Source organism: Crinia signifera, chromosome 8 (assembly GCF_055691185.1).
Source record: "Crinia signifera chromosome 8, ASM5569118v1, whole genome shotgun sequence".
NCBI lineage: Eukaryota > Metazoa > Chordata > Amphibia > Anura > Myobatrachidae > Crinia > Crinia signifera.
This window is the reverse complement of record NC_139224.1, coordinates 36,870,737-36,890,931: the sequence shown is the minus strand read 5'-3', so window position 1 is coordinate 36,890,931 and position 20,195 is coordinate 36,870,737. Positions and strand designations below refer to the sequence as shown.

Genomic DNA, 20,195 nt, shown 5'->3' with positions numbered 1-20,195 from the left:
AAATAAGTTGTTCTACTGGAATAAAATAAAATATTAGTATATTTGAGACTCATTTATTATGTCATTCTCAGTCTAGACAGGAAAGACTCATCAAGGTCATTGCTGGTACTTCATCTAAAGAGCAGATTATATGCATGAATACAAAAGATACTGTAAGTGTGCTTCACATCAAACTCGAAAGACAATGTCATGCTCTTAAATATAGTCTGGTTTATATACTTATTGCATAAGTATCAGATTAATGTATTCCTTGTGTTTGTGGATTTAAAAACATGTAGGCCAATCACCCACTGGCGTAAAGAGTAATGGTGCTGCTAGGATTTTTATTATTCTTATTTAATGGTGGCAAATGTATGTAAACTGGTATGGGGGTGGCAGCTTTCATTTCCAACACCATGCACTTCCTCTTTTGCCTACCTTCAACAATGATGTGGCATGGCAGCTTCTGTTTGGTCTATTGTAATCAATGAGAATGAATGTTATGCAGTCAATGAGTTACAGGTGTTCCATGCTCACTGCCAGGGGTTTCTTGCCCATTGCCACTGGTTACATGCTCCTTGCCAGAAGTAACAGGTGTTTCATATTCATTGCCAGGGCTTACATGTTCTTTACCAGGGGATTCTTGTTCATTGCAAGGGGGTTATATTCTAGTTGCCATGGGCTACAGGTTTTTCACACTCCTAACCAGAGGTTACATGCTTGTTGCCAGGGGTTTCTTGCTCATTGCCAAGGTTTGCATGCTTGTTGCCATGGGTTCCAGGTGTTTCATGCTCCTTGCCAGGGGTTTCTTTCTCATTGCAAGGAGTTACATGTTTGTTGCCAGGGGTAACACGCTGGTTGCCAGAGGGTTACTTGTTTGTTGCCAGGGGGTAGGTACTTACAGTGCCCTTTTTTGTGTACACTCTCCTGCCCTTGTTCTGTGTATGTTCTCTCTCCTGCCCTTGTTCTGTGTACACTCTCTTTCCTACCCTTGTTCTGTGTACACTCTCTTTCCTACCCTTGTTCTGTGTACACTCTTTCCCTGTCCCTGACATTATTCTTTCCTGTCCTTGTTCTGTGTACACTCTTTCCCTGTCCATGTTCTGTGTACTATCTCTTTCTTGCCATTATTCTTTCCTGCCCTTGTTCTGTGTACACTCTTTCCTACCTTTGTTTTGTGTACACTCTCTTTCCTGCCTTTGCTATGTGTAGTCTCTTCATCCTGCCCTTCTTCTGTGTACACTCTCTTCCCTGCCCTTGTTCTGTGTACACTCTATTTCCTGCCCTTGTTCATCGTACACTCTCTTTATTACCCTTGTTCTTTTCTGACTTTTTCTGTGTACACTGTGTTCTGCCCTTGTTCTGTGTATACTCTCATTCCTGTCCTTTTTTCTGTGTACATTCTATTTCCTGTCCTTGATCTGTGTATACTCTCTTTGTTGCCTTGTGCTGTTTGTACACTCTTTCCTGACCTTGTTCAGTGTACACTCTCCTTCCTGTCCTTTTTCTATGTACATTCTCTTTCCTGCCCTTGTTCTGTGTACACTCTCCTTCCTGTCCTTTTTCTGTGTACATTCTCTTTCCTGCTCTTGTTCTGTGTATACTCTCTTTCCTGACCTTGTTCTGTATACGCTCTCTTCCTGCCCTTGTTCTGTTTATACTCTCCTTCCTGTCCTTGTTCTGTGTACATTCTCTTTCCTGCCCTTGTTCTCTGTATACTCTCCTTCCTGTCCTTCTTCTGTGTACATTCTCTTTCCTGCCCTTGTTCTGTGTACACTCTCCTTCCTGTCCTTGTTCTGTGTACATTCTCTTTCCTGCCCTTGTTCTATGTATGCTCTCTTTCCTGCCCTTGTTCTGTGTATACTCTCCCTCCTGTCATTTTTATGTGTACATTCTCTTTCCTGCCCTTGTTCTGTGTATACTCTCGTTCCTGCCCTTGTTCTGTGTGCACTCTCTTTCCTGCCCCTGCTCTGTGTATATTCTCTTCCCTGCCCTTGTTCTGTGTACACTCTTCTTCATTTCCTATTTCTGTGTACATTATCTTTCCTGCCCTTGTTCTGTGTATGCTTTCTTTGCTGCCTTGTTCTCTGTGCACTCTCTTTCTTGCCCTTGTTCTGTGTATACTCTCCCTCCGGTCCTTTTTTTTATGTGTATATTCTCTTTCCTGCCCTGGTTCTGTGTACACTCTAGACTGCAATGCTCCAATCACTGAACAAACCAGGCTGAATGTAGCTCACATCTGATACAGTAATAGCATGTAATGCAATTTCTAGTCCAGTGACGCAGAAGCAAGTTTAATTATGGGAGACTGATATTGTGTAGTTCTTCAATACTTCTTGTTATAATGGATCTGTTTAACATACAGATTAACTGAATTCTAAAAGACAGGTTTAACATGTGTCAGTAAATGAAGCACCTCAATTAGTGTATGCATGGCGAGTGTCTTATTATCTATAAAGGGGTAGCTACAGTATGAGAAGAGGGACCCAGGAAAACTGATTATCTTTTTACTTGTTATTATTCTGCCTTCCTGGCAATCTGGAAAGTAGCTTCTGAAAATATAATAACCATCTGCAGCGTTGTCTCACCACAAATTGACAGGGGCAGTAATTTTAGACTTAGAGGTGGGTGTTGTGCTGTCTAATGAGCCTAATGTACCTTTCTACTAGACCCATAATTAATTATTATTACCATATTTTGTTTATTTTATTAAATTAAAGAGAAAAGCAACACAGTATGCTAGATTGTAATACTGTATTTTTTAAAATATGCAAATAGGTTATGAATCATAGTTTTACATTTGGAGAATAACATTGTGAGAGGCCTGAGATAGAACAATTGCTGTACTGCTTGTATCACCCTGCAGTGCTTGTGTCAGGAACCCTGGTTCTCATGCCGCTCGCGTGCGCCCCTTACCGGCACGCTGGTGTAATCTGCTCTGCAGATCAGCTGCTGGTACAGTCTGCAACCCCTGGCGCGATGTCTTCTGCTCACCCTGTGTCACCTAGGACTCCAGGTGTGTTCCCTGTCCTGATTGCGGGTCACATGATCCAGGTAAACTCCAGCTTACTTCCTGGTCTGTGTACTGCTGCTGCGGCTAATTCCACAAGCCTCCGGCTGATTCCCTAATCACCTGGAGGGATAAAAGCCTACTTCCCAGTCTCCTCCCCATCTTGAACAACTTGTCAGTTCCCCTGCAAGTTCTCCAGCGTCAAGCTCCTTTCAAGACTCCCCACTTGCTCCAGAGGTCCGGTTACCCATACCTCCCAACTTTTGAAGTTGGGAGGTCGGGACGTTCGCGCGGCTTAGCCGCGCGTGCTCCCGAAAAGGGGGCGCGGCCGCGAGAAAAGGGGCGTGGCCTCACGGGGTGACGCGAACTCCGGCCACGCCCCGTTTTCGCTGCTCGTCGGCGCTGAATAGACGCTGTGCGCATGCGCACAGCGTCTATTCTTGGCAAGCTGGGGGGGCTCCCAACTATCCCCCCCACCGCGGGACAATGGCGGCCCCGGGCGGGACGCGGGAACGTCCCCGAATATCGGGACGTTCCCGCGGAAAGCGTGACAGTTGGGAGGTATGGGTTACCTGAGTCCGCTGTTACCTTCTTCAATCCTCAGCGTTCCTGGTTATTCCACTCCGGCCAGAAGCTTCCACGAGTTCTATCTGCCGTGTGATCCAGCTCTCTGTGTGCAGCCCAGGTTACCTGCTCAGCTTCCGGATACCAGTGGGTTCCCATGCCCGTCACCTCTTGGCTTCCAGGCCGCCCCAGTGATCCCCAGTGATTACCATTGATTCCCATCGAGTCCCCTCCGGCTCCCAGACCGCATCACAAGTACTCTTCTCCGGCTCCCAGGCCGCACCATCGAATACCATCGGCCGGCTCCCAGGCCGCATCCCACGGTACTTAGTCCCCTATACTGTGTACACCTTGCTACCTACATTCCTCTGTGCCCTCTGTGTTGCTACCAAGCATTCAGTGCCATCGATCACCATCGATGGTTTAAGTACCCCATAACATCTTTGCTCTACCAGTCTCCAGAGTATCAAACCCTGCCAAAGTCACAGAGGAACCTGGGTAGAGGGCCGCGACCTGGTCGGCAGTTGCAGCTAAGTCCATATCCCCTTGCGTGGTCACTGGTGAACACCGCTGGCGGATTAGACCCCGCGCCTCTGCCTTAAATTCAGCCAATCCTCTGTGTCCCTGGCAGGTCATCAGTCTCCATTCCTCCGTGCATGAGCTCCAGATATCTCAAGCCTCCCAGCTTCCGATTCCCTGCGCCCTCCACTGGCTCACCCAGGTCAGTGCCGGGAACACAGCAAGTCCAGGCCGTGACAGCTTGGGTGCAATCCCTGTAACACAGTGGTTCCCAAACTGTGTGCCCTAGGCACCCTGGGGTGCCTCAGGACACTTGCAGGGGTGCCTTGGGTTGTTGGACCAATTCATTTTATTTATGGTCAATGTACCAGGCAAAACCAATGCTTGTGGCTGCCAATCATAATATATGTGGACAAACAGAAGCAAATCCTGTCACTCACCAGATTACTGTGACATATAAACACAATGCACTTAATTTAATTTCTTTTTTTTAATTTCTCGATAAGAAGCATTTGGCCTAGGGGTGCCTTGAAAATATTTTGATGCTCTAGGGTGCCGTGATTCAAAAAAGTTTGGGAACCACTGCTGTAACAGCTCAATTGCTGCTGCTGCTGCTGCTGCTTGGACATGTCCAAGTGCCGATTGTCCATCCTCTGTCACACAGGAACAATTCAGAGCTTGCAGCATTTTCAGCGCACACTCACTCTATGGGGGAGATGTATGAAACCTTTCATAGATAACATGGAGAAGATGCCCATAGAGGCCAGTCAGCTATAACTGCTTTTTTTTTACAGACTATGGGATATATGTACTATGCCTTGGAGAGAGATAAAATGGACGGAGATAAAGTACAAGCCAATTGGCTCCTAACTATCATATTTGTTACTTTGGGCCTGATTCAGAGTCACTCGCTAAGCAACGTTCTTTTGCTACTTATGTAACACCTCCCCTATGATGGTGTAGTGTCGTACCTGGTTTTCTCGGTCGGCTGGACCGGTTCACGGACTCAATGGCCTCTTCTTCTTGATGGGAGCCTGTAGCAGAAGGATGAACACCCCGAGCAATGCACACAATAACCAACATACAATGGTATTTATTAACCAAGAAACTGGTCACCGCGGCAAATCAACTAGAATTAAGGGTAGATAAATGCAACAAGCATTACATTACAGGTTATGCAATTAGAAGGCAATGCAATCAATAAGGCTTCAGTGGTGAATATCAAAATGATTAGTCATTCGAGTTATTCAGAGCATGGACTGTCCTGCTCCTAAGGCCCTTATTCTGGTTGGTGCGGTAATATCCGCGTGCGTTCGTGCCGCCGATGTTTTGTGTCTGCGCATGTGCAGAGGCATCTCTGCGCATGTGCGAGCGGGACGCACGGCCACATTCCGCATTAAATGTGTACACTACGAACAGGGGGTGGAGAGGGGTGTGAAGGGCTGTTTGGGCTCATTAACATATGTTTACACCCCGCGTTTCATGGGCGTTCCCATGCAAACGCTGGGCGTACGTATGGTAATGCGGCCGTGACGCACGTGTGGGGGGCGGACATATGACATTGCCGGATGTCAGCTGCTTGCCCAGATCCCTGCTTTTGCACGGAGAAATGCCCGTGTGGTCTGAGGTTGCGGGAGCTGCCTGGCCATTCGGGCCTGCATTCGATGGTCTGCGACCATCGAATGATGGGGGAGGTTCCCGGAGATGGAGGAGGTGTATTCATGAGAAATACACGTGCGGTCCGTTCGGACAGCTTCTTACCGCGTACGGACGGAGTTGGCGATCCGTATGGAAGGCGGGGTTTAGGATGCACGGTGCTGGCCGCATATTCGGATCCGGCCGCACCGATTAGAATAAGGCCCTAAATGTCCTCCAAGGATAATGAAGTTTAATTGGAACTGTGCACAATTGTTTGTAATCCACAAATAGGGGGCGCTGTAGATCATGCATGTCATATCAGAGTCACCAATAGAGGGTGCATTGGATGTAGGCAATGACAGTTCCTACCAATTGAGGGCGCTTTGCAATAACAGCTCTCACCAATGTGTGTAGAAAGTGGCTGATGAAATATATATATATATATATATATATATATATATATATATATATATATATATATATATGCATCCAAAGTTTAAGGTCACGTGTAGAAATAAACAATGTCATTTAGAATCTTGGGCAATAGTCACTCACTTTTCTCTCTGAATGGCCACAAACTTGTGCAAGTGTTCTTTTAGTTTGAGATGGGTTGGTAACTGGCCCAAACACTCCCTTTAAATGGCTTGATCAGGGATCACAGACATCTATTGATAGTACTCACTCAGTCTCCCACACAACACTGTGTCTGGCTGCAGGACTCCTCTCTGTGAACAGGACTTTCCACTCTGCACTAGCTGTTAGATACACGCCGTGACAGGGGTTTCTCCTGAACTGCTTTCCATGCTTCTTTAGGGCTGTAAGCAGATGGCTGCAGTGACACTGCTATCAGCACTCTGTCTGGGGATGTCTCAACACTGACCCCACATGCATCACCAGTCCTGGCTTCCGTGATCCTTTCAGTATTTCACATGGGCTCTCTCTCACACTTCAGTTCCATCCAGCTCACACACCATGCTGCTGCTTCTCTCTCTCTCTCCTACACGTGCTGACTGCCTGGCTGACCTCTCACATCTCCTTCCTGCATCCCAGCAGGCTTCTCTCTGCAGGACATGATCAGAGCAGCCAGCAGGGTCCTAGTGCTGGCCAGGTTAGTTTAACCCCTTGCAGCTCTGATTACAGGGAAGGGGTTTTACTGGGCAGCTCTTGCTACCATTCCTAGGTCCTTTAAGGGGTACAGGGGCACCTGGAGTGGGGTGCCACACTTATACCCCTTTCACACCAGCCTAGTCACACCCGTGACTAGCACTGGTGTGAAAGGTTCCCGGGCCAAAATCCCTGGAAAATTTGCTGGGATTTCAACCCTGCTAGGGAGCAGGGTTGTTTCCGGGTCCTGGCTGGTGTGAAAGGGGTACTCACCCGGGTTGCCGGTCTTCTGTGCGGGTGGTCAAGCTATGGATCCACCCAGGTGCAGATGACAGGACAGGTGGCAGATAAAGAAGACGCAGCTCTCCGACGCCCTCACTGCAGCCGGAGAGCTGCGTCATCTGCGCCCGCCGTCTGACCTGTCATCTGTGCCCACCTCCTGTGTGGATCCCTGACCTGCAGCGAGGACCGGCAACCCGGGGTGAGTACTGTCCACCACCTCTGCCGCCATCCCACCTCTTGCCCACCTCCTGAGTCCTGCCCACCTCCTGGTGCCAGCCTCCTCCCCACCTCCTTCCCACACCAGAAAATGCAGGGACTTTTCAGGTGTGAAAGGGGCCAACCTAGGAATTTCCCCCGGCATGATCCCTGGGCCGTATTCCTGGGTGGGTCCCTGCATTTTCTGGTATGAAAGGGGTATTAGAGAGCTAGATCCACAATTTCTAGGGTTGACACCAAAAAGTCAACATGCACAAGGTCCATGTGATTTACATGTAATCAATTTTTCGGCCTTTATGTGACCATATACTATTTTCTGTATTTATTATTGTTTAATTATGGGAAATGTTTTCCTATCATCTTCAGCTGTTCAGTTCTCTGGGAATTTGGAGACTTGTTGGGAATCTATCAGATCTAGGGCACTGCTGGTCCTGCCATCCATTGTTGGTGATAGAGTTTTCTGTGTTAGCTTCTCAGTTTCTGGAAGAATATAGTCAATGTCAGCTCCAGATGCACAAGCTGTGGAAACATTGGAGGTGATTCAGGTTGGCTCGCAAAGCATATTTGGTGAACAAAACCATCTGCACTGCAGGTGGGGCAGATGTAACATGCAGAGAGAGTTAGATTTGGGTAAGGGGTGTTCAAACCAATAGCTATATTGCAGTGTAAAATAAAGCAGCCAGTATTTACCCTGTACAGAAACAAAATAACTCACGCAAATCTAACTCTCTCTCTGCACATGTTCCAGATCTCCATAGGGTGCAGATTTCTTGCTTGTCTCAAAGAATGATGGAGGCAAGTGCCCTTGTACAGACTACAATACATATTCAATACCATTTATACTTGAAACTCCAATATTCTCAATGATTAAATTCTGAAGAGCATATAGGCCCATATTTAATCAGCAGTTTTCATTTTTGGGGCGAATTCGATTAGCCCTACTTAATCCCAGTGCTAATTTTTGTATTGGTAAAATTGACACGAATTCAAAGGGTTTTGACTAATTCACAGACAATTTCGCAGCCGTTTTCACCTATGCTGATTCAACACCATACAAAGTAAAATGTCATGGGCGAAAATGTACTAAAAATGTACCTGGTAACACTCGGCCAAGATTGAGTATGTCCCATAATCTCATACCAAAACCAAAGGTGAACCCCGCATCCAGCTATGATAAAGTGGTTCCAGGCAGTTCTGTCTCCCATGTCCAATGCCTGATTATCCAATAGACTGATTAGTCTGCAGCCTAGGGCACCAGGACTGGAGGGGGCACCTTGCAGGAGACAGACGAGGAATCAAATTAAGACCTAATTTATTATCGAGTGCCCATACACATTTGTTGAGCTACATGTGTGTTAGCCTAGGGCACCTGGAAACCTTAATTAGGCCCTGCCCATTCTTGGCCATTTTGAACCCCACCTTGCCCATTTTGACACCCCTACCCATTATAACTCAAAATTATTTCTGTATTGTAAAGCGCAACAAAAATGTCTGCACTATACAAGTACCCGTTAAATAGATAAATATTGTGACATTATTTGATTCATGTCAGTTGATAAAGGGGAAAAAAACATTATATTTTCTAGCAGCCCCAAGTAGTATCGGCCATAGAAAACTGTAGTATAATACCTTGCATGGAAATGCTCATTTACCAGTAGGAGGCTGATCCCATAAAAGCACATATTTGTGTATCGCTGCTAATTCTATTAAACACCGGTACTATATTATTGCCACCCTCTCTGTACAAGTCATTTAAAATATATGGATTATCGTTAGACAATTAATGGATTTTCTGTTTCATTCTCCAAACTGTATCTCTCTGCGGCTGCAGCAGACTGATGAGGTAAAGCATCGCACAATGCAATTTAATTGAAAACCATTAGATTTCAAGGCTGTTTGAAGAGTTTCCTTAGACACTAGGAACAATCTTTCTCGAGGCTTAGTCAAGCACGGCAGAGAAGGTAAGGTATAAAGGAATTCTCAAGGCATGTCCCAATTGTATAGCATCTCACTATCCACCAGACAGCACATGAAATGAAAAATCTGAAAATGAGTTCCTATGATCTCCGCGCACTGTCAAAAGGTCTTGGAAAAATAACACAGAAAAACGTCTTAACTTGATCATTATTCTCTGCCACAGTGGCGTAACTATAAATTTTGCTCCCCCCTGCCAAAAAGTTTGTGGCGCCCCCCCCTCCAATAGCATTATATGTATATATATATATATATATATATATATATATACATACTGTATATATGTGTATATGTATGTATATGTATGTGTACATCTCTACCATCTGTGGCGGCACCAGATGGTAATGATGACACTCCTTTCTCAGTAGAGAGGAGCAGCGTGTCAGCGCAGCAGGGTAGTGGGATGCAGCTGGAATAGCTGACTGCCACCCTCCTCAGAGGAGCTAAGTTCAGCAGCGTGTCAGCTCTTCCAGCCACATCCAGCCCCCCACCAGCCCCCCACCAGCCCCCCACCAGCCCGCTCACCTGCTTTGATGAGAGCATCTATCAAAGATGCTTTTAAACTTCTCTCAATTGGAGATTGCTGCTGTAAGATGGCTTTGGTCTGGTGGTCACTTCTAGAGTTGTTCGACAGCCAGTGGCGTAGAGAGGGATCCAGTGGAGAAAGGATGAGGGAAGCCAGGAGTAGGTTGCAGCAAATGTGTTTGCTATGTGATAGACAAGACAGAGACATAAGCTATTGGGGCTCCCCTGAATACTGTAGGTAACCCTATTAGTCACATAGCACACAGTGACACCAATGCTGACACAGACACACTGGCATACAGACAAGACTGAAATCTAGACAGATGATGACACACAGACAACACTGACACACAGGCAGATGCTGACACATGTACGGTGACACAGACAACACTGACACACAGGCAGATGCTGACACATGTACGGTGACACAGACAACACTGATGCACAGGTAGATGCTGACATGTGTACGTTGACACAGACAACACTGACACACATCAGATGCTGACACATGTACGTTGACACAGACAACACTGACACAGACAACACTGACACACAGATAGATACTGACACATACTGTAGATAGACAACACTGACACACAGATAGATACTGACACATAGATAGACAACACTGACACACAGATAGATACTGACACAGGCAGATGCTGACACATGTACGGTGACACAGACAACACTGATGCACAGGTAGATGCTGACATGTGTACGTTGACACAGACAACACTGACACACATCAGATGCTGACACATGTACGTTGACACAGACAACACTGACACACAGATACTGACACAGACAACACTGACACACAGATAGATACTGACACTCAGATAGACAACACTGACACACAGATAGATACTGACACATAGATAGACAACACTGACACACAGATAGATACTGACACAGGCAGATGCTGACACAGACAACACTGACGCAGGCAGATGCTGACACAGACAACACTGACACATATACACTGACACAGGCAGATGCTGACACAGACAACACTGACACAGGCAGATGCTGACACAGACAACACTGACACATACACTGACACAGGCAGATGCTGACACAGACAACACTGACGCAGGCAGATGCTGACACAGACAACACTGACACATATACACTGACACAGGCAGATGCTGACATAGACAACACTGACACAGGCAGATGGTGACACAGACAACACTGACACATATACACTGACACAGGCAGATGCTGACACAGACAACACTGACGCAGGCAGATGCTGACACAGACAACACTGACACACAGATAGATACTGACACATAGACTGACACAGACACCACTGACACAGGCAGATGTTGACACAGACAACACTGACACATATACGATGACACAGGAAGATGCTGACACAGACAACACTGACACAGGCAGATGCTGACACAGACAACACTGACACATATACACTGACACAGGCAGATGCTGACACAGGCAGATGCTGACACAGACAACACTGACACATATACACTGACAAAGGCAGATGCTGACACAGACAACACTGACACAGGCAGAAGCTGACATAGACAACACTGACAAAGGCAGATGCTGACACAGACAACACTGACACACAGATAGATACTGACAACTCCCCTTAGTAAGAGGAACATATGGCAGGGACATGCATTCCCCCCTTCCCCTCCATAGGTGCCAGGTTCACCCAAATCCATTTAAAAGTGCTCCTTTACCAGTCCCCGGTAGCAGAAGCAGTCAGCACCATACACCCTGCCTGCCTGCCATCCACATTGCAGCACATACATTGGGAAAACAGCCCAGCCCCAGCTTACCTCTTCTATAGACACCCCTCCATGGTCCTGCTGAGCGTCTTTGCTATTGGGGTTGACGCAGTCTTCTTGATGTTGCTTGCTGGTTTGGTGGGGGGGGGCGCAGTCTGCTTGAAGTTCCCGCCGTGGAGTCGGAGAGTGAAGGCAGAGCCGCGAGGTAGAGGTGGGGTCTAGCGGCCACCTAATGTCACACAGACCCTGCTGGCGCTGACAGGACTCTCTCTGCTCCTGTGTCAGCTTAGCCAGCGGGCAGCCGCAGCGCAGCGCTACCCAATGTCATCCTGCCGGGCGGGTGCTGGCGCACACACACTTGACAGCGCAGCCCAATTTCACACAGAGACCCCGCTAATGTCAGTACGCCGGCGCGCACACAGAGACCCCGCTGGCGCTGACGGGACTTTCCTCCAGTGTCAGCTCAGCCAGCGGGCAGCGGCATTACAGCGCAGCCCAATGTCATTCTGCGGGGCAGGTGCCAGCGCCCACTCAGACCCCGCTGATGCTCGCTCCCCCAAGCGGCGGCGGGGTCTGCCTTACAGTAGTTACGCCACTGCTGCCAAACTCACATTCAACATACAGGTACTGAGAGAAAATGCCCAAGTATTATTCCAAGAAAAAACATCTGACTGCACAAGAAACAGATAATGCAATGAAATCCTTGGACAATAAAAGCTGTTCTGTGATGACGAGTGTGGACCTCATTCATGAAGCTTATGGATTGAATTTACTTGCCACTTAGCTAGAAGCATTGTATAACATGGGCAGGACTGTGAACAAGCTTAGTACTTGTGTCCCTAAAAACCTATATAATAACAAGGAATAAAACTTTTACAAAACTTTTTTATTTTATTTTTCTATTTTGGAAATACAGATAAGAATTTAGGGAAATTATTATTAACCAGCAATTTTGTATGCAGCTTCTAAGCAGCCACAAATGGCATGCAGTATTAAGAGCCTATGAATTATGTTTTGCAAACTCCAGGGGAAGACTGGGAAAATATAGTGCACAGTGGGCGACTGGGCATATTAATATTTCTTCCTACGTCTGAATTGCAAGTAAAATCAAAGGGTCAGAGTTTCTTCTGTTACGGGCCTCCTTCCATGATGCTTACAGGTCTTCGAGCTTGAAGCCATGGTCCTCTCCCAGTGCCTCAGTAATTACTCAGCAGCAGCGGCACCCATGCCCGGAGTCTGGTCAGATGACCACAAATTGCCCAATCAGGAATCAACAATTCCAATCTAGCCAATAGGATCACTCTTAAGGGTTTATAAGGGTTCTTCACAGGATTCCCAAATGCCAGAACAATGCTTTTCATAGCCAGTCTGTGTCCAAGTGTCCTGAGCTCCTTTTCTTGTGATTCCTGAATTTGGGTAATTCACCAAATCCAAGTGATTTTTCAGTTTTCAGTCATCTGCTCCAGTCCATCCGGTCATTCTCCGGTACAGCGTATTCTTTAGTTCTCCAGTCATCTTGTCCAGTCCTTCTCGCATCAGTTGCATCATATAGTGTTAAACAGTAATTTCGGTACTTGTGTATTATCACGGCGCCCGCTACGCCGTTTGCGTAGAGGGCTATTCACGGTAGTCAAATTGCATCGCATGCCATACAATATGGCATGCGATGCGATTTTCCTATATAATGTATTCACTGCTCCGTGAATCCATTAAAAAGATAGGCTGCGATAAAAAATTGCATCGCATCGCATGCCATTATTGTATGGCATGCGATGCGATGAGATATAGGTTCTGATGGAACCTATAATAATGGCAGTTAATGGCCTATAGCATTAAATTACATATCATGTCATTTATTTTGGCCCCCCATACCCCTACTATCCACTTTGGCGTGGAGTTGATTTTATATAGTGTGGCGAGCACAGTGAGCCACCGAGCCCGAAGCGTGGCGAGCGCAGCGAGCCCCATGAGGGGATGCATAATACATGTAACATAATACGCGCCCCCTCGCGGGGTTCGCTGCGCTCCCAACACTTCGGGCTCGGTGGCTCACTGAGCTCGCCACACTATATGTCATTTAATGGTATAGTACATTAAATGCCATTATAAGTGTCAAAATCGCATTGCATCGCATCGCTACGCATGCCATACCAAAACGCCATGCGATGCGATTTTACTACGTTTGAGTACATAGTAAAATCGTGCGCCGTGATAATACACAAGTACCTTATGAAGACATTCATAATATCCACACCACAATGGATTAAGGTTAGCAGTAGGGGAGAAATATTCATACTGGGCGTTCTCATGCCAATGAACCGATGACGTGGTTGGGGGGCAGACAGCTGACATCACCGGATATCAGCTGCCCGCCCACTTCCCCCGAGTGTCCACGCATATATAAGTTACTTTGTAACATCCATTCGCAGGCCCTGTGAGCGAATCACCCTTGCAAATGATGGGCTGGCATACCATTTGCAAGGTGGGATCTGATTGACTCGCATCCGAGCGAATTAACCAGAATAACCCCCGAAATCTCGAGAATGTGTAAAATAGCTCACATGTACCGTAATGTATAAACCCAGGATAAGAAATAAAATAGAAGATGAAGCAAAACCAGACTGGGGAAGGTCCTCCTGTGGCTACTGCCTGAGCACGCAGGCAATTATATTTTCAAGCACACGTTTTACAAAAAAGATTTAATATGTGTCTATGACTGTGATGCGGACAAAGCTACCTAATGCAACTCATGCGAGGATCGCCATATTTGTTGTATTATGTATTTATGCTTTGATATATTTGTTGAGAACCAAACTGAAACACTTAAAAAAAAAAATAACATTAACACTGGTGAAAATGCAGGTAAATGTAGCATATATCTGTCTATTTATTCCATATCATCTTAATTATTTGAGTGTTTTGGGAATTCATGAGATGTATCCATTGCAGAAGACCTGGGGGTAAATTTACTAAAATTGAATCGCTATGAATAAGGCAATCTGGGCAGTGAATCCTATTTCGGAAAATTTCTAAATACAAAAATATCAGTTTGCTCATATACGAATGAAAATCATGGTAGAACACATATGTAAGTATCAATAGACCATCAGCCAATCTCGGCAAGACATTTCATAGGCACAGGGCTACCACTAGGCAGCTTTAGGCAGTTGCCTAGGGCGCCGGCCACTGGAGGACGGAAGTTGGAGCAGCTGTCCCCCCTCCCCCCCAGATGGGATAGAGGTGATCGGTAACTCTCTCTGCTCCCCCCTCTCCCCCCCTATCGCCACCGCACCGCCCAATTCCCCCCGCCCCCCATGGAGTAACTCGCCCAGCACCCCCGTGTGTAGAAGCAGCCGGGTTTGACGCACGCCCGGCACCCCCTCCCCGTGTGTAGCAGCAGCCGGGTCCGCCGCACACCTGTCACCCCTCCTCCATGTAGCAGCAGCCCAGGTCCACCGCACGCCCGGCACCCCCTTCCCCTGTGTAGCACAGCAGCCTGGTCTGCCGCACAGCCAGCACCCCCCCCCCCCCCCCCTGTGTAGCAGCAGCCCGGTTCCGCAGCACGCCCGGCACCCCCCAGTGTGTAGCAGCGTGGAGCAGGTGAGCGCCGGGGTGCCTTACACCGGTCCTTCATAGGCACAAGGAGAACATTTACTATCACTCATATGAACAAACTCCAGTTATTAAGCTCAAAACATGAATTTCAAATAGACCATCTTTTGGCAGCCGAATTTGCAGAAGCACTGCACTGAGATCCATGCAATGCTTCTGCACGTAAGAGGTAAAATGTAAAAAATGACATAGGGTCGTCCCTTCTAAGCATTTGTAATGAGAGACAATATTAACAGCCCCAAAAAGTCGCTTGAAGCTGGAAGCTAGAATGTCCGACTTGTTTTCAGAACTCGGCCAATGTAATGTTGTGCGACTATTACACTCTGTTTTCAAATCAGATGCGACTTCTTGCGGTATTTAGAGCAGAAGCGCCCGATTTATTCAGTATAACCAGAATGCGATGTATATAGTATAATGGTGCCCATACACTTGTGTGATCCGATGCGATGCGACATCGCAATGCGATTTCCCATTGCATCCGATCGCATCTTTTTTCCAGCACCTGATGGAAGAGGGCTGGCAGGCAGTGGTAGTCAGCAGAGCGGGCGACAGGAGGGCTGGCAGGCGGTGGTAGTCAGTGGAGCTAACAGCGGGCGGCAGAATTTGAAATTTTTTTTTTATTAAATCTATGCTGCCCTCTGATTGATTGAGAGTTCTCACATTCGGGTGGCCGCTGACTGGCTGAGAGATTCTCTCTTAGCCAATCAGAAGGCTGCCCAGGCTATAATTATACAGCAGACAGAGTAGGAGAATCTGCCACACAGGATATGCTGTTATAATGAGTATATATAGATATTCTGGCCCCCTTTGTTTGTAGCTGACAATGTTCATCAATTAGTACAGGGGTGTGCTACCACTGACATTTTTATTAGAAATAGATACACAAGAAAGGAAAGAATGTCCTGGTGTGGTGCACCAAAGAAAAAACAAATAAAATATAACCTTTATTAAGACATAGTTAAAGACAGTTAAATCCGTAGCCAAACTGTTACTGAATATATGTGTGTCACTCCCCTCACTTGGGGATGTTAGTGGTCCGCAATATAATGAATTTTTGGGGTATATATGAGAACCTCCTAATATTTATTTCTTATTGCTGCTACCAACATGTGACACAGTAAATGGATATTGAAATAGACATGTGAGCTGTTCAAATCACAAACGGTGCCTGTTATACTCAAGCGTGTCCGTAGTCAGTAACACTGTGTCAGTTTGGCTGATAAATATCGTGCAACTTTAGACAGTGTTGCGGACAGGGCCGGTGCAAGGCATCTAGGCGCCCTAGGCAAACCTACAGGATACAGCCCCCCCCCCCCCCCCGCCACCCTACCAACTTCTCACATACACAATTGACTTTTAACATTTTTATTAGCTATATTTATAGATTAACAACATAAATTATAGCAACAATAAATACCATGTAACAGTAACATCAATAACTGGCACATTTTACAGGAAATGTACTGGAAGAAGTGCAATAATAAATAATACTATAATAGTAGCAGCAATAACATTAACAATGTACAGGAAATGTACTGGAAGAAGTGCAATAATAAATAATACTATAATAGTAGCAGCAATAACATTAACAATGTACAGGAAATGTACTGGAAGAAGTGCAATAATAAATAATACTATAAAAGTAGCAGCAATAACATTAACAATGTACAGGAAATGTACTGGAAGAAGTGCAACAATAAATAATACTATAATAATAGCAGCAATAACATTAACAATGTACAGGAAATGTACTGGAAGAAGTGCAACAATAAATAATACTATAATGTAGCTTTCACATCACACTTTTAAAACGGTATATTGCCGTTTTTTTGCCTTTTAAAACGTTTAAGGCTGCAGTGTGAAAGTGTCATAGTTGAAATACCATTTAAAGTTAACTGGTATTTCAACACGTTTAAAAAGCAGAGTCCTACCCGTTTTAAAGCCAATTCAGAGCCGTTTTTTGTGCTGTCTGAATGGCACTGAAATGGTATTTAGTAAAAAATAAAGGTTAGAGCACTGTGGCCCTTATTCTGATTCGAGCGGTACGGCCCGCGTGCGGCCGTACCGCCGATGTTTTCCGTCTGCACATGCGCAGAGGTCAATCTGCGCATGTGCAGGCGAATTCGCCGCACATAAAGTAACTACGCCGCAAAGGGGGCGTATAGGGGCGTGAGGGGCTTCATACCCTCATTTCCCTATGTATACGCCCCGCGTTTCATGGGCGTTCCCATGCAAACGCGGGGCGTATGCATGCTAATGAGGGTATGACGCCAGTGATGGGGGCGGAAAGCTGACGTCGCCGGATGTCAGCTCTCAGCCCCCATACAAGCTATCACACGGACGATTGTCCGTGTGGTCTCAGCTTGCGGGACCTGGTGGGGCGTGCGGCCCTGCCTTCGATGGTCGCCGACCATCGAATGCAGGGGGCAGCTCCCACCATGGTGGAGGCGTACGCCCCACCATTTTCGTGCGGATCGCCAGCCGTCCGTGTACGGACGGCCGTGGCGATCCGTAGTGTGGGCGGGGATTGGTTTGTGCGGCCGGAGCACCGTGTGCGGCTCTGGCCGCACGAATCAGAATAAGGGCCTGTGATAGGCTGTCCCTTGTCTTGTGTCCCTTCCCTGAACCAGGAAATAAGCTGTGGGTAGAAACGTGTTCAGAGGTTAAACGGCTTGACTGGTGATGTGAATGGTACTTAAACGGTATTTTTAAATGGTAATCTGCTGCAATATGAACACTAGACCCGTTTAAAATACCATTTAAAATTACAGTTTTTCAAAACGTTTCAAAATGTTTTATGTGATGTGAAAGCTACATAATAGTAGCAGCAATAACAATGTACTGGAAGAAGTGCAACAAATAAAAAAACAGTATAACAGCAGCAATAACATTAACACTTTGTACTGGAAGTGTACTGAAAAAAAATGCAGCCATAAATTAGATTTTTACTTTCCGTGCCTTTAATTTAGCAAATTTAGAGACAAGCTCTACGAGATACGCTTTTAGACCGATCTCATGTTCTATTGACAAAAGAGAGAGACCAACAAGTCTTTCTTGCATCATGGGAGATCGAATATATGTTTTAATCAACTTCAGCTTTGAAAAGCTTCTCTCACCACTGGCCACAGACACAGGGAGGGTCAGAAGGATGCGAAGAGCGATACATGTGTTTGGGACAATATCTGTCAGCTCACTTTTACACAAAAAGTTTAATACACCTTGTGGAGGTGTAAACTCTGGAACTCGTCTTGCAATACTTTGCAATTCACTACATAAATCAGATGCATCAATGTCTTTGGAGTCCCCATGTAAAGCTTGCTCTAACTTGCAACAATCTTCAATAATTTCCATCGTTGTCCTATTCTGTAAACTATGAACATTATAAAGGAAGCCAAACACAGAACTAATTTGATTAATCTGTGTGAATCTTTCTTCAACTGATTGTATAGCTGTATCAAGCACAGCAAAATAAAACTCTACTTTGAATTTTTCCTTTGGGCTTCGGATAGGTGCATCCTCTGCTTCATAGATGAACTGTTTCCTCTTTGTACTAATGCGAACAGGTTCTGCATCAAACTGCGCTGGTACCCCGAATGCTTCAGCAAGTTCGCCAGCCTCGTCCAGTGCTTTTCCAAACCCTTCATCACTCCTGCAGTCTACAAGAAATTTCTTTGTTTCATTCAATTGTTTAATGGCATTGTGTAGGTCATATTCCTTTGTCTGAAGCTGTTTGCTAGTCATATTGACCTCAAACAATATACGATGCCAAACCACTAGAGAAACCATAAACGGAAAAGCCGAAATGGCTTTTGAAAGACCTTCTGCCTGTGTTCTCGTGGTGTTGCCAGATGCTCCAGTGAGGGTATGGTCATTATAGATTTCAATTAGGGCATCATAAATCTCACCAAGCTGAAAGCGTAGAGGTTTCAAAGCATCAATTCGACTTTCCCATCTTGTGTCACTCAATGGCTTAACTGTTAGACTAGGCACATAGCGCATTAGAACTTCCCATCGACGTGGGGATGCGGAGAAGTACACATACACATATTGTACTAAATCAAAGAAGGCTGTGGCCGCCAAACAACACTTAGCAGCATCATTCACAACTAAATTTAAAGAATGTGAACTGCAAGGAACAAACAACGCTCTTCGGTTAACATCCATAATTCTTCGTTGCACACCATTTTCCTTCCCTTTCATATTGCTTCCATTATCATAGCCTTGGCCACGTAAATTTCCAACAGGTAATGACATCTCTTCTAACTGGTGAAGGATAATTTCTGTCATACCAGCACCACTAGTTTCCTTTAGTGGCAGAAATCCTACGAAATGTTCTTTTATGCACACAGGTTCATGATCATCAGGTAATGAAGCTATGTTCACAAAGCGAAGGATCATGGTCATTTGTTCAACGTGGCTTACATCAGGTGTACAATCAACAATTATTGAAAAATACTTGGCAACTTGGGCAGATTGAATAATTTCTTCTTTGATGGTCTTGGCTAAAAGCTGAATTAATTCATTCTGTATATCTTTCACAAGGTAGTGTACATGGGTCTCTTTATCTTTTATTTTGCGAACATGTTCCCTCATTAAGGGGTCGAACAAAGCAAGGTATTCAATAAATTTCAGGAAGTTCCCATTTCCCGCTGTGTGCAATGTTTCATTTGTTCCACGAAAGGCCAGATTTTGCATACCGAGAACTCGCACTAAAGCAATCAGTCGTATAAGAATTTCCTGCCAGTAGTTTTCTTTTTCTTTGATAATGCGCATATTTTCTCCATCAATAGTTTTGTTGTTTCTCAGTCGTATTTCAAGCTCCTTCCAGTTTTGAGAATTTTCCAAATGTGCATTACTTCTCTCATGTTGAGACAGAATTGCAGTGATATTCTTCCAATCTTTTGAACCTTTGTCAGCGAGAGATGATAGTGGGTTGTTTGTGTAATTACCAAATAACTTGCAACAAAAGCAAAATACAGAGTTATTTGATATAGAATATTGTAGCC

General features: G+C 45.6%; 1 protein-coding gene across 1 annotated transcript; it reads right to left on the bottom strand.

Moving 5' to 3' along the window:
• Positions 1–18,126: 18,126 nt before the first annotated feature.
• LOC146027217 (zinc finger MYM-type protein 1-like) lies at positions 18,127–19,962 on the bottom strand. Its single transcript, XM_083158173.1, has one exon. It carries the CDS (start codon positions 19,960–19,962, stop codon positions 18,127–18,129), a length of 1,836 nt encoding a protein of 611 aa, XP_083014299.1.
• Positions 19,963–20,195: the final 233 nt, after the last annotated feature.